This window comes from Perca fluviatilis, chromosome 7 (assembly GCF_010015445.1).
Source record: "Perca fluviatilis chromosome 7, GENO_Pfluv_1.0, whole genome shotgun sequence".
In the NCBI taxonomy this organism is placed as follows: domain Eukaryota; kingdom Metazoa; phylum Chordata; class Actinopteri; order Perciformes; family Percidae; genus Perca; species Perca fluviatilis.
The window spans coordinates 24,703,348-24,717,372 of record NC_053118.1 but is presented as its reverse complement, the minus strand read 5'-3'; the positions used below and the strand labels follow the sequence as shown (position 1 = coordinate 24,717,372).

Below are 14,025 nucleotides of genomic sequence, written 5' to 3'. Positions count from 1 at the left end.
TACACGGACCTCTGAGACTATCACAGAGCAGGTGCATTTATAACGGAGACTTGATTACACACAGCTGGATTCTATTTATCATCATAAGTCATTTAGGTCAACATTGGATCATTCAGAGATCCTCACTGAACTTCTGGAGAGAGTTTGCTGCACTGAAAGTAAAGGGGCTGGAATAATTTTGCACGCCCACTTTTTCAGTTTTTATTTGTTAAAAAAGTTTGAAATAGCCAATGAATTTCGTTCCACTTCATAATTGGGACCCACTTGTTGTTGATTCTTCACAAAAAATTACAGTTTTATATCTTTATGTTTGAGGCCTGAAATGTGGCAAAAGGTCGAAACGTTCAAGGGGGGCCGAATACTTTCGCAAGGCACTGTATATGCACCTTGCCATGACTCTACTTAATTACTGAGATGACTGCAGTTTTAAAACTCACCTCTAGCTCCGGGGCTAACCACCCCCACTGCTGAGCTGGACGTATAGCCTGTCAGTGAACTTGTCCCCTGCTGCTTTCCATTGGCCAGGGACATGTGTGTGGGTGGAGCTGTGGGCAAGTTGAAGATACTGGTTGGCTGGCTGAGCTGCTGAGGTGGACTCTTGGGATTAGCAGGTAGGGTGGGCAGGATGTACTGAACTTGTGTGATGGCCTTACCCCCAGGGGATGCTAGGGAAGAGGCAGGAAGGAACTGGGGATGAAGCAGGGACAGAGGCAGTGGCCCGTTGGTTTGGCTATGCGGTACTGAAACAGCGGAGGAGGAAAAGGCCTGCTGCTGGCAGGGCTGAGGGTGGTGGGAAGGGGTGATGAGCTGTACAGCAGGTTGAGCAGACAGAGTTCCTCCTAACACCAAATTAGTCACTACACCACCAGGGCCCACGCCTGCACCTAAAGGATTAGGTGATGATGAAGAGTAGTACCCACCACCTGGAGCTTGGACCCCGCTTCCTGATCCTGAGCCAATCAGAAATTGTGGCTGCTGATGGGGAGTCAAGGACTTCCTCTCTGGCGGATGCGGGCTAGATGATGTGCCTCCATCTCTGGGTTTGCTGGCGATGGGGAGTGGTGTGCTGATAACAGGACGCATTACATTGGTCACCACCGTAGAAGCCACCCTTACAGCGCCAATGCCCAGGAGTGGGTTCCCCCCCAGTGAACCTACTGATGAGGAAGGATGCCCTCCACCTGGAGAAGTGGAGATGACTGAATGGCCAGAAGGGAGGGAGAGTGATGTGGCTTGCACTTCTCCTCCCCCCTCTCCCCCAAATGTGTCCTTACCCTCTCCCTCTCCCTCTCCTCTATCCTTCCTCCTGTGATCTGAAAACCCTCCCCCTCCTGATCTCCCCTCATCATAACACTTGCTGCTGGGGTAAGAGGACAGTGAGACACTCCTACCATGAGGGGTATGGTGTGAGGAAGATGATAATGCAGAGGAGCAAATGACTGGAGCAAAAACTCTCTGAAAAGAAAGATAGAGACAATTATCTTGAGGTAACATGGATATAGAGTAATTTAGGGCAAATACTTTAAAATGACAAGATACACTGAAAATCTCAGTAACAGGAGAAAAATGATTGTTCAAGACGGTTACCTTCCGATCACTTTCGTCTCCAGAACCGTTCTCACTATCGCTGTCAGTCACCCGCTCCTTACACTTGAGGTCTATGGAACTGCTAGGATAAGGGTCCTCTGTGGAAAAGAAAAAATACACTACAGCTACACACTTGACAATCCTTGCCATTTATAATCCAATCAACTGTGCTTAGTGTCTGAGTCAGCTCTCAATGCCATCAGGTCTTTAAAATCAAAACATGGAAGTGGTCAAAAACTGGACACAATTTAGCAACATCATGAGCTATATATAATCTTATTGTACCATTGAATAACAAATCCACATGCAGTTGTCGGAAATGTACCAAGTGGGTCAGTAACACAGGAAGCAGTGTACTAACACTTAAATCTATTCTAACATTCGGTTTTATGAGCAGAGTAGGTCTGATTTCTCACCAATGACATCGTCATCTCCCTCCTCCTCACAGATGACCATGCGCTCCTCGTCACTGGTCATGTCCTCGCTGACCCCCCTCTGGGACTTTGACAGGGGTGGGGCATGACTCGAAAACTGACTGCCACTGTCCCCACACATCTGGGAGAAAAAAAAGTAAGTGACCCTGAAGCAGAGATGGTTTTAAAACAAGTGATTTCTTCTTAATGTTTAATAATTAGTATATTCCAGATGTGTCAATCAGTCTTCTGTGTATTTTATGTGCATTAAATAGTGAAAGTGTGAAAGATGCCCTTTTATCATAGAAAAATCCTCGTATTGCATTGCCACAATGTTAAAGAGCAATTCTGTTAGAGAAAACTATCTGTTAAAGTGACTCAATTGAGAGAAAAAAAAAACTAGCTTTATTCAAGTCATGTTTACAAAAACAGCAGTAGAACACTGTTTATGGCTCATGCAGTGATAATGGTCTCCAATTTATATATATGTGCAAAGTTACATATTACAATATCAACTTTTCAGGTCTATGAGCTGTGCTCCTCTCTTACCTGGGCCAGTTCTGCCAGGGCCTGTGTATTGCCTCTATCACTCCGCTCCAGGCTGTGCATGGCACTTTGAGAGAAGGCTCGGGGACGGGTAAGCTGGCCCACATTACCTTTTCCTGTGCTTCTTTCAGATACGCCCACCAGTCCTGGACCGACCCCCTTCAGCTCCACAGAATGTGGCTCTATCAGGGGGCAAAAAGAAAACTGTTAAAAAAGACTGAAAAGTATAAGAATACTTTTAACGACATGCTAGGAATATATACATGTGTATGTTTTATATTCTGAGTGCTGAGTGAAACCAACCTGTGGACTCAGACATGCTCCTCTCTCTGATGTCTTTGCCCCCTGGTACCCCACGGCCCTCAGAGCTGGACTTCTTCCTGTCTTTGTTGCACCACTTCCAGTCTGGGTGGGCCTTAAAGTGGGCCTCTTTCACCTGGGAACAGGAAGAGGGATAAGAAGGAGGGAGTTAGTGAAAAACAATACAAAAATATAGTTTATGTACTGTAGGTTAGCACAGAAGCATTAAAGTGCCCATATTATGCTCATTTTCAGGTTCATAACTGTATTTTAAGGTTGTACCAGAATAGGTTTACATGGTTTAATTTTCAAAAAACACGATATTTTTGTTGTACTGCACAGCTCTCTCTCACTGCTGCAGATCCTCTTTTCACCTGGTCTCTGTTTTAGCTACAGAGTGAGACCTCTTTTCTTCTTCTGTACTATCTTTGATTGCACTCGCACATGCGCAGTAGCTCAGATGTAGAGCATGTCAGCTAGCTAACTCTAGAGAGTAAAAGAAAGCCTGTTTCTCCAACTTCGGTACACAAGGCAGGATTAGCTGGGAGACTTCTAAATGAGAGCGCACATGTAAGTAGTTCTTTTGTAGATTATGGTGAACTTGTGTGTGTTGTAGCAGTGCTTTGCTATTGAGAACAAGGTAGCATGCTAGCGTTAGCATTAGCATGCTAGCGTTAGCATGCTAGCGTTAGCATTAGCATGCTAACGCTACGAGCTAATGGTTGTGGTTAGCCAGCTCGTTTCGGATTGTGACGTCACAATCCGGGCCGATTTTGAACAGCTCACCAGGACACTGAAGGCAGGACACATTCAGAAACCGTATCTCACTCAGAACAGCATGGATGGATTTTTTTCAAAGTTTGCATGTGTGTGGATGCACCAGAGACACAAAATAACCAGAATCCCAGAAAAAGTGTTTTTTTCATAATATGGGCACTTTAATTTGTATAATCTTAAAGTTTGTGTGTTTTTTTTGTCTGTAAATGCACCGGTGTACCTGGAAGGCCAAATCATGGTACTTTTGTTTCTCCTTAGGTCCCAGAGCATACCACCACTCTCCAAGAATCTTGCTGACCGTCCTGTTGTCCTGGTTTGGGTGCCGCTGGTGCACCAATGCACGATGGCGCTTACTAAAAATCATAAATGCATTCATTGGTCGCCGGATGTGGTCCTTCTCCCTCTGAAAGAGTGAGCAAGAAAGATAGAGAGATATTACATATTTCAGTAAAAAGAACATTGAGAATTTTGATATTGACGATGGGAGCAGTGAAAAGACTACCTTTCCAGGGCTGCTCTTATCTCCATCTTTGGGCAGCGCACTGAGGGACTGAGTGCGTCTCTTTACTGGTGATATAGAGAGGGGCTGCTCTGGCACAACTCCTGGGAGGAAACTGAAAGGAGACAAAAACCACCCTCTGTTTGTAATCTTTATTAGATATTTTCATTGGGGACAATACACACATGCAAGCTTACACTTAATACTTACTTAATGTTCTACTTTGTAACTAGTATTATTTATCTTAAAACTGTAAGTCTATCAGATGTAGACACAGAACACAAGTAGTTCATCTACCATGAGATACATCAGCAGATTCAGCAGATAGCTCAACCATTTCAATGGCTGACAGCCTGGCCACTGCCTTTCATATAGTGATAGAGCCCAGAGATGGAATGCTTTTGTTCCCATCTGCTTTGTTCTGGTATTGAGCTCTTCTGCCCAAATTAGCACGAGGATACAGAAAATATCACACTCCCATACTGTATGTGTGGGTACACAGTACCACTGAGAAAATTACTGTGAAGGCTGACTCGGACAAATACATAACCACTTTTATATACAGACACTGACAGAAGTATATGTGCAGTGTTTAACTTTATGTGTTCATGTAACCTTAAAGCTTTGCACATAAAATCCCTATTAAAAAAACCTGCACTTACGGGTCATCCACGTCACTCTCTGTCTCGCTGTCAGGCCTCTCCCTCTCTGCATCTCCTTTCTCCTTCTCTGGAGGCGGCTCATCAGAAGAGGGGGGAGGCCGGGACGGAGGACCTCTCTCTACAATGGGAGGTGCCTCGGCAGGCTCCTGTGACTGTGCTGCAACCCCATGACACTCTGAGGAAGAACAAAAAAAAAAGATACAAACTTGTTCAGGGCAAAGTAAACAATATATGGGATACAAACAGTATTGAAACCCAAGGAAAATTACATGAAACTGGTGATAACACATGTTCCACAGTCATTAGGTCAAAAAATAAATGTATTCAGTAGTACCTGTCTTCAGACTGGCTGCTTGGGGATGGTTGACTGGGTGCTGGCCCTCTCCTGGCTGAGAAGAAGCATCTGATTGGGTGGGTGCCAGGAAAGGGACCAATGAATGCCAGGGGAAGACTGGAACTGACCGGGGCTCTACATTGGTCCACACTGCAGAGGAAAACAGCATTGTTCATTACAACGAACACCATCTGATGTCAAGAGCTTTATAAAATGCTTCCCTCCTTTCAAAAGAACCAGGCCTTCTTACATTCAGATTTACATGCTGAGGGCCCGCAGTGTAACACTCCCACCAGAAATGCATTACTACTCCAATCACAAACTCTAATCATTTCTTAAAATGTGTTTGCAATGAGACACAAACCACAAATAAATTCACTAAAAATCAGGGTAAGACTAAAGCTCACTGCTTTGACAGCAGCTCCTTTGGATGCACAGCACTACTGGCTTTTATTTTAGCCATCTAGTAAGCGACTGGTTAGTATCTGGGATACTAGGTGATTACAATTAACTACCTGGCAGAATACAACAATTAGCAGTACTTTGAGAACTACAGAGAATATCAGTACTGCCACAGTAGCCCACCTCCAGCCACTTAACTGGTTAAATCACTCCAACAACAGCAGATGTACAAAAGGACTCTCTGTTCTAAATAACAGGCTGGATGGATAACAAGCTGGTACACTCTGAACCCCCATAAATAAGCAAGAGGCTGTAGGAGGACTGTAAAATATTATCCTTATTTCCATCTTTGGGAAAAAAAAATCTTTTATTGAGGATGATTCTCCCAAAAAGTTTAAAGGAACAAAATCTGAATGTATCTGTCGCCTTCTAAAATAGGTTCTGTTCAATATTAATAATTAACACTTTTGTTGCATTATGCTACAAGTAAACAATAATGAAATGTTGCTGTATGGAACAGATCTGGCATAAAGGATACTATATAAACAGTAAGGTAAGTGACATGGACTAACCAAACATGCTTAATCCTTGGCGGAGATACTGAGGATTCTCTGATGAGAACATTGTTGAATGAAATCCTTGATGTTTCTCGCAGCAAAAATAATATGTTCTTTTAAAATCGCTCTTCTACAACAAACATAAATCCAGGTAAAGAAACATCTTAAATCCCAAATCTCGAGCTGATATTGCTGGGAAGCTCACAGATGACCACAGGTGCTCAAATGTGTCTGTATCCGTTTCATCCCTACAGGTTGCGGTCATCACTCACAACAATTACAGCATCATCAACCTGCATCAAGGGGATTTTAAGATTTGGCCTGGAGAGGGATACCGTTTTAGTTCCAATGAGAGTAAAAATGAAATGTGTCTGTCAAGTAGAGTCCATCTCTCCGTATCGCATAATGCCGCAATATAATAACGCACGTGTAACACTTAAACATCAGTGGACAAAATGTACTATAAACGATACAATACTTAAGTTACATTTGTAAGAATGCAACAGTGTATTGACGATCCACTGAAACGAGTGTGATCGAAGGCAAGATCCTCCTCCCTTTGGTCTAATTACCCCCGATGCCCTCTCTCACTGTTTGTTTACATTACTCCACAAGCTTGGTCTCGAAGGGGTTATCAAGGCCTCTAGCCCATCCACGGCCTGGATTTTAACATCCGCCCGGAAACTACGCAGTCTTTCTGGGCCATGTCAAGCCTTGCTCTGCGCTACAATACAGCTGCATACAGATGGGCTTGGCAGCTATTAAGAAGCAAAGCCCCCGACTGAAACCGCTAAAGGGCTGCTGTAAGAGGGTTTCGATCAGGCAAAACTACACTGCAACAAGCAAATTGGGGCGATCAAAGCTAAGGTGATTAGCCTAACTTGGAAGAGCTGCGAAAGAAACTGCTTGTTGTCCAAGTGGCCATTGTTTACTTACTCCCCTTCAATACTTTCTGATTCATATGATAAACCAACAGAGACGCCAATTTAGCTGCCTCTCGTAACAACCGGAGCCTCAAGCGCACCGCTCCAAATTGGACCAACCTCTCGGGAACGCCCCTGGTCGTGCACACGCCGCACAGACAGAGGCAAAAGAAACGCAATTGTTCTCATGTCTCAACTACGAATGCGTATTAACAGGTACTGGCTGCCAAAATAATCCTGCGAGCACTGTCTGACAAGTGCATTACACCAAATACTAACTAACTTGTTTTTCCTATAACCTGCTCTCAGAATTGTACTATGCACCTGTTTTAACCTGACAGTTCAGTTAACGCCTGCCAATATCCGAAATCGACTATAAAACGATAGCGACCAACTTCGGGTTATCCTTGTTTACTGGGCATTAGCAGATTTCGTTGACTGTAAATCTGGTGCATTCATCCATCACCCAGTGCTTACAAGCCCACTATCCATCAGTTTGATTATCAAGAAAGCTACCAAACACTATCGTCTCTACTCCAAGCTCTTAACTGGTCACTTTGTAGTCTCTAATCGACCAGCCCATATCCTACCTGGCCAATCTGGCCACAGACCTGACGTTAGCTAGCAACTGATGAGTCTACAACACAGCGATAAAAGCGACCACGGTGAGGACTCCTGACTCCAGTCGGCGAGGACAAAAAATGGGGATGAATCGCAGTTATTTTCCTCCACAAAGCAGCAAACGAGTGGCTGGTAGAAGATGCCCGAATACTGGACCTGAACCCGACGGGGGGGCTATACAGCAACGTTAGGTTAAAGCCTTTGGTGAGATCCGTCCGTCTGCAGCAGGTTAGCTAGCCACTTCGTAGGGACGACATCGGTGCGCACATCGTCCAGTTCAGTTAATACTTGATGTCACGAGTGTTGTTTTGGTCCAGAAAAGTCCTTGTATTTCATCTCCACAGCTCCCAGCCCGAGTTTACTCCCTTATTTTTGTCTCGTTTCCCTCCCTCTCTTTCTCTCTCTCTCTCTCGCGCGCGCAAGCCTTGGTCCTTTCTTTCTCTTTCCCTCCCTCTTCCTCTTGTTGTAAGCTAGGCTGCTTGTTACCCCCCTCCCTGCACTCGCCCCCTCCTCTTCCCGTCCTGTCAACCTCGCCCAGCCTTGTCCCGCCCTCCTCGGCGTATTCCAATTGTTTATTGGCCAATGCAGCCACCTGTCATCTGCCCGCCGCGAACCCTGATTGGTCGGAGTGTGCACTGGAATGCCAGTCATATGCAAATTTCACTTGGCTTTATGACCAACTGCTCCTCTAGCCACATTAACTGCACTTATCTTAAATATACAGCAATAAATAAATAAACATCATATAGTTTTATTGTGTCTATATAGAAACACTTGCTGGCGTTCAAGTGATTAATCAAAAATTTGTATTTTTATGTTTCTTTCAGTAAGCCCACCCCACGGTCATGTCATTGGTGCAAGTGGAGACGTAGTAAACCTTGACGGATGCGTGAAACCACCAATCAAAAGACGACATTCAAGATGTAGGCCAACCAATGGCCTAACAGAAGTTAGACACGATCCCTCCCTTTTACAAGCGCTCTATTATTGCATCAATACCCATAAAGACCATCCGTTGCAGGAAGGCGCTGGTGAGCTATCTACTTTCCACGCTGCTTTTGGTCTTTTTATGCAATCTGCACGGGGGTGGATGCTGATGAGGGTTCTGGGGAGGTTAAGATGACCATGCACATCCACGCCCATTACACCTATATGAGTATGCAGGGTCATTCGGTGCGCTACTTTTTTTCTAAAGTTGTTCCATGTAAACATAAATGCTGACTGTATTATAAATCAGCAAAATTCACTTTTGAGATGGATTATAAACCCTTTCTCTGGTAATACTACTTTGCTTTTAGGAATGCAGCTAGCAGTGAGAGGCAAGTGATTATTTGTAACTTTCCACCATAAAAAGCCCTTTTAAATCCCCAAACATTTTTTCCATCTCTCCATCATGCAAATGAGCCTCCTCCAGACATAATTTTAAATGTTCTGATGCAACAATCAACGGGACAGAGGGAGAAAGAAAGAGAAGAAGAGAATTGAAAACAGGAGAGTAGGGGTGGTTAGATAGAAAGGGAAAATGGGTGGAGAGGACCAGAGGGTAAAAATAGACTGGAGTCATTTTCAGCAGAAGAGGCAGGGAGGGAGACATGGAGGAGGAGGGTGGGTGGGTGGAGAGAAAACAACTTGTGAAAACAGAACTTCTCTTAAAAGGAGGAAGGGCGTGGGGGGCCAGAGATGGGAGAGGCAAAGGGAGACAAAGGGAAATCATTTAAAGATACCTATATTATTTAGATATAACACAGCTATGGCAGAAAGGAAGTAGACTTGTATGCATGATATAGTTTTCCATCATGCTGTATGAGTCAAGAAGCCATGCTTACCGGTAGCTTAGCTCATCTATCCATAAGATAAACTAAAAACTGGGAGGAACTTAATTACCACTACTAGTCAGACAGCCCATCAGGGGCTCAGTAACTGACCAATACGTTTGTGAGAGCCACTTGAAGCTGCATTCCTCAGTAGTAAAAAAGTTAACCCTCTCAGTCCTGGGTTTTACTTCTCTAATAAAAAAAAAAAAAACACTGAGAAATCTAAGTTAAACGTGCTACTATACGTACCGTACATGACAAGATAAGTAATATTCTAACATCTTAAACAAAAAGGAGCACATTTACAGTGTACCTAGGCTCCTTCTGCTGTGTCTTGTCAGGCCATTAGCATCAGTAAAGCATCTTGCGTCACGTAAAAATATGGGGAGCCCGTCTGTACTTCTTTTAAGACTGGGGGTTTCCAGACAGGGCTAAACTAATAGGCATTAGAAGAGACAAACGGATACAGAGAATAAGAGATTAAGGCTTATCAACTGCACCAAGCTTTTAACAAGTCAACCCAGTGAACACAATGTGCTAAGCAGAGGGAGTTGGACAGCTTGACTGTGTGAGTGAAAGGAAAAAAAGAGGGTGAAAGAGGGCACAGTGGAGATGAGAGATTACTGTGGCTGCTCAGTGGTTACAACCCTGGGCAAACATTACAAGCCCTTGTTAATGAACTTCATCTGACCAATTATTCAGAGCAGAGTTATCAGGTTTTTCCTTTAGCCTGGCTTGAATACACCTACAATGTACAATATACTGCAAAAAACATTTGTGAAAGTCACACTTTTGTCACTTTATAGATCATTTTGTACAAGATTTTTTTGCTATTTAGCTATTAGCTATTAAGCACAAAAAGATGTAAATTAAGAAAATCTGTTGACTGCATGCATGTAAAGCTGCACAGAGAAGGTGAGGTAGACGTGAGATGAGAGAGAATTCAAGGACTTAGTCATATATAAAAGAGATAAGCGGTGAAGACCGACAAGAGTAAGAGAGAGAAGGCATGAAAAAACAGTAGAAGAGAAATTCCCCCTCAGCTGAGCTTTACTATCTCTGCCTGCTACCATGCTGGCAGTGCAATATCTGTGTAGGTGTTCAGCGGCTTTCAGTGGCTGTCTCCTCTTACAGACATCATGCTTTTAATGTGCGTATGTATGCATGTCTCTACCTCCCAATTACATTAGTCAAACGCCACGTGACCACACACAAGAAACTTTTCCTCCTCCTCTTTACCTACACTGGCACCATGCAGGCGGAGCACTGCCTTCGCTCACCCTCCCATCCCATCTCTCTCATCCCTTAATTCATCTTCCACCCCTGTGCGCTGTCTCTCTCCCTCCCACAACCCACCATTTTGCTCCGTCCAATTATAACTCAATCCACCAGTCCTTTGCAGTTACCATGGCAACAGCTATGTTGGGCACAGGACCCTGTGTCGCTCGTGGTCACCAATCTGCCACTCGTGGTCACCAATCTGCCACTGACCATCACCATCTTTTGCATCAACATAAAGTTAACAAATTACTTTTTACATGGCTTATGGACACCCAGAGGGATGGCTTTGTGGGACGCAAACTGGAGATTACTTTTAGGACACTGGACTCGATCATGGCTTAGTTCTAGCTTCAGTTAAAGTATAAAAAAACTGCATTCTACTCCTACCTACCTTATTTCGTTCAATGTTGCAAAGGTAAGACTGTACTGCTGAGTATTGAGAAGAATAAAATGATAAATCACTGGGAATTGAATAGGCTCATCACCCACAAAACACACTTTCCACTGTGTGGCTACACATGCAGATTCACTGCGTCTCTCTTCCCAACAGTGAATTAGCATTGGGGAAAATACATGCCAGACAAACTTAAGACCAGTGTTTGACGACCCAGATCCCTCCATCCAGTGTGAATGAACTTGTAATGTATGTGTTTGGCCATCTGGGGGCACTACTAGCCTGCAGATAAATGGCCAACAGACGGGCAGCAGCAAAAAAACAGTGCAAAGACTGTGGAGCTAGAGATGCAAGGAGAGGAGAGGAGAGTGGGATGAAGGAGAGAAAATACATTCCTGAGCTAAATAAAAAATCTTCTAATTCCAAACATTGGGATGTGAGGAACACATGAAAACTGTGATCTCCTGAGAACAATGAAAGTGGGTTCAACTGAGATATTGAAGAAGCAAATCTGAATATCAGTCTAACTTTACTGGCATGCAGTAAAGGTCTTGTAGCCACCTCAGACTTAGGAGTCCCACTGCATCAATGCATTTTCAGAATCTCCCCAAAGTATGCTTTGTCCAATAGGAAACAGGATTATCGTTGCATATGACTTTTGTGGTAAGTCTTGAGGGCTTCATATGTGCTTTGGTGCCAGTCTAGATGGCTGTGTGATCCAGATGTGGTTGTTGCCATGGCCAGGGAGGATATGCAGGGCTTTAAGAGTTACGTAAAGCAGAGGCGGGAGGGAGTGGGGATGTTATTCCCGGGTATCCGTATCCGGGTAGACCAGGATGAAGAGAGCAAAGTGAAGAGGAGGGGAAGCGAAAACACTGCAATGCGATGGAGCAAAGGGTTAAAACAAATTGTATGTAAAAGTGTCACAATTTCTTAGAAAGAATAAATAAAATGAGACCGGGGAAAGCGAGAGGGCAGAGAAAAATATGTACCCAAGTGCAAAATAACAGCACGCAAAAAGTGTATTCATGTCTACGTAAGTGTGACATGTTTTCTCAGTGTTGCACAAACTGCATGTGTGAGCAACACAGAGATAGAGAATTATGCACATTTAATAATATACTAAGGTTATATTGTAATTTTACTTTCAGTCATTTTTAACTGTGGGATATTGACATGAGTCATTTTGAAACATCTCATGCAGCACAGTATGTGAGATGCCGAGCAGTTTCAGTGCGTGGTCATTCAAAGAAAGCTGGTGTTTCTGTTAAAACATGGATTTGGATACAAGCAAACAAATACACAACACTCATTTAAGACCTTTACAGCAACAAAGTCCTCTAGGTCCTCTTTATAAAAAGGACACCATGCACACTTTCCTGACTGAATTCAGAGCTAGACTGATGGAAGTTGCCACTCAAGAATACTACAAAAGTAAAATAGTATCTAAATGAATGCTTATAATAAAGGTTGTAATTTTCCAAATAAAAGAAAACCGTAGTAGGACTGGAAATGGCTGTTGCAAATATAAAGGCTATTTGACCTGGAACACTTTACTCGCTGCTTAAATAATTAGTGGAAACCTTCCGATTATCCAGCTTCGTTTCTGTTGACTAAAACACCCAAAGACGAACTAAAGAGGAGCCACAAATAACGTGTTGGTTGTGTCTATCATTGGAAAGTGCCACAAGCACACGTGCTACATACACGCACGCACGCACACACGCAGGAACGCACGCAGGCAGGCACGCACACACACACACACACACACACACACACACACACACACACACACACACACACACACACACACACACACACACACACTGCCATTTCTATTTGTGAATATTCTGTGTTATGTACAGGCTACATCACTGTGATGTTTGCTTTGTTGCCATGGCAACAGACGTTTGGCGCTAACACATCATATCCGGTGCTCAATGATTGACGCTTGGTTACTCCGTCTCATACACACACACTGCATGCAACACACATGTGACACTATAAAAAAACGGTCTCATCCTTCATCTTGTCGCTTACACTTTTCTGCCTGTTCCCTTGATAGTTTTGATAATACAGGAAGTTACGGGGACAATTGAAAAGATGTTTAATTTACTTACGTAGCGTGTCTTAGGTGGGAAAGTACAAACACAAAAAAAACACATACAAGCTTTGTCTAAGAAGTGTGTGACAGCGTCAGTTGAGGAGCTGCTTGAGGAGCAGAGGATTGATGCCTTATATCTGAGTGAATTAACAAAAACACAGAATATAAATGAATATGTGCAGGATTATAATGTATATCACACAGACATAGACAAGAGAGGAAGAACTCACCGACTACTTATCTCTGAATTGTAAAAAATGTATTAACCTGATGCCTCCGCCTTACGTAGTGTTAGAACTATATTGGTTTGCTGAAATATAGTCCTTTTATTAACTGCCAGCTACTTCACAGTGATTTCATTCACTCCTGATGAAATCAAAGTTCCTACCTGACCACAGGAATATACCAAACATTTAGTTTGCACATTTTATTCATTCATCTAATTGTTCTGTTTAATTAAAAGGCTTGATGTACTGTATTGAGTTTTAGCTATCCCTGAATAGGTGTAATTTGTTTTGTTAAACAATTCCCTATGACTCCAGAAAAAATTGCCAAGATTTTTATAATATATTTTGATACAAACATAATTGAGATAATTTGGAAACCATTAAATTAACCTTTAAAAGAAAATGTACTGTTTACCTTTTGCTCATATTTCACAAGCTGTTAAAAAGACACTAACACCTACACAAACTTGCAAACACAAATATAGCACACGTGTGATTACACACACACACACACACACACACACACACACACACACACACACACACACACGCGTGCGGTGTTTCCTACTTTCCCTGTTATTTCA

The 14,025-nt window shown here is 43.2% G+C and overlaps 1 protein-coding gene across 3 annotated transcripts in view; it reads right to left on the bottom strand.

Moving 5' to 3' along the window:
- Positions 1–14,025, bottom strand: part of cicb (capicua transcriptional repressor b) — a 40,689-nt gene that overhangs the window by 12,616 nt on the left and 14,048 nt on the right. For 2 of the 3 annotated variants that reach the window (XM_039806401.1, XM_039806402.1), the window contains exons 3-11: positions 5,119–5,268; positions 4,785–4,959; positions 4,126–4,237; positions 3,844–4,026; positions 2,850–2,982; positions 2,550–2,728; positions 2,004–2,142; positions 1,588–1,685; positions 438–1,455 (exon numbers count right to left, since the gene is read on the bottom strand). In XM_039806401.1, the coding sequence (XP_039662335.1) occupies positions 438–1,455; positions 1,588–1,685; positions 2,004–2,142; positions 2,550–2,728; positions 2,850–2,982; positions 3,844–4,026; positions 4,126–4,237; positions 4,785–4,959; positions 5,119–5,268 (2,187 nt within the window). The remainder of the gene's footprint in view (positions 1–437; positions 1,456–1,587; positions 1,686–2,003; positions 2,143–2,549; positions 2,729–2,849; positions 2,983–3,843; positions 4,027–4,125; positions 4,238–4,784; positions 4,960–5,118; positions 5,269–14,025) is intronic. The other variant, XM_039806403.1, reaches the window with a different exon arrangement.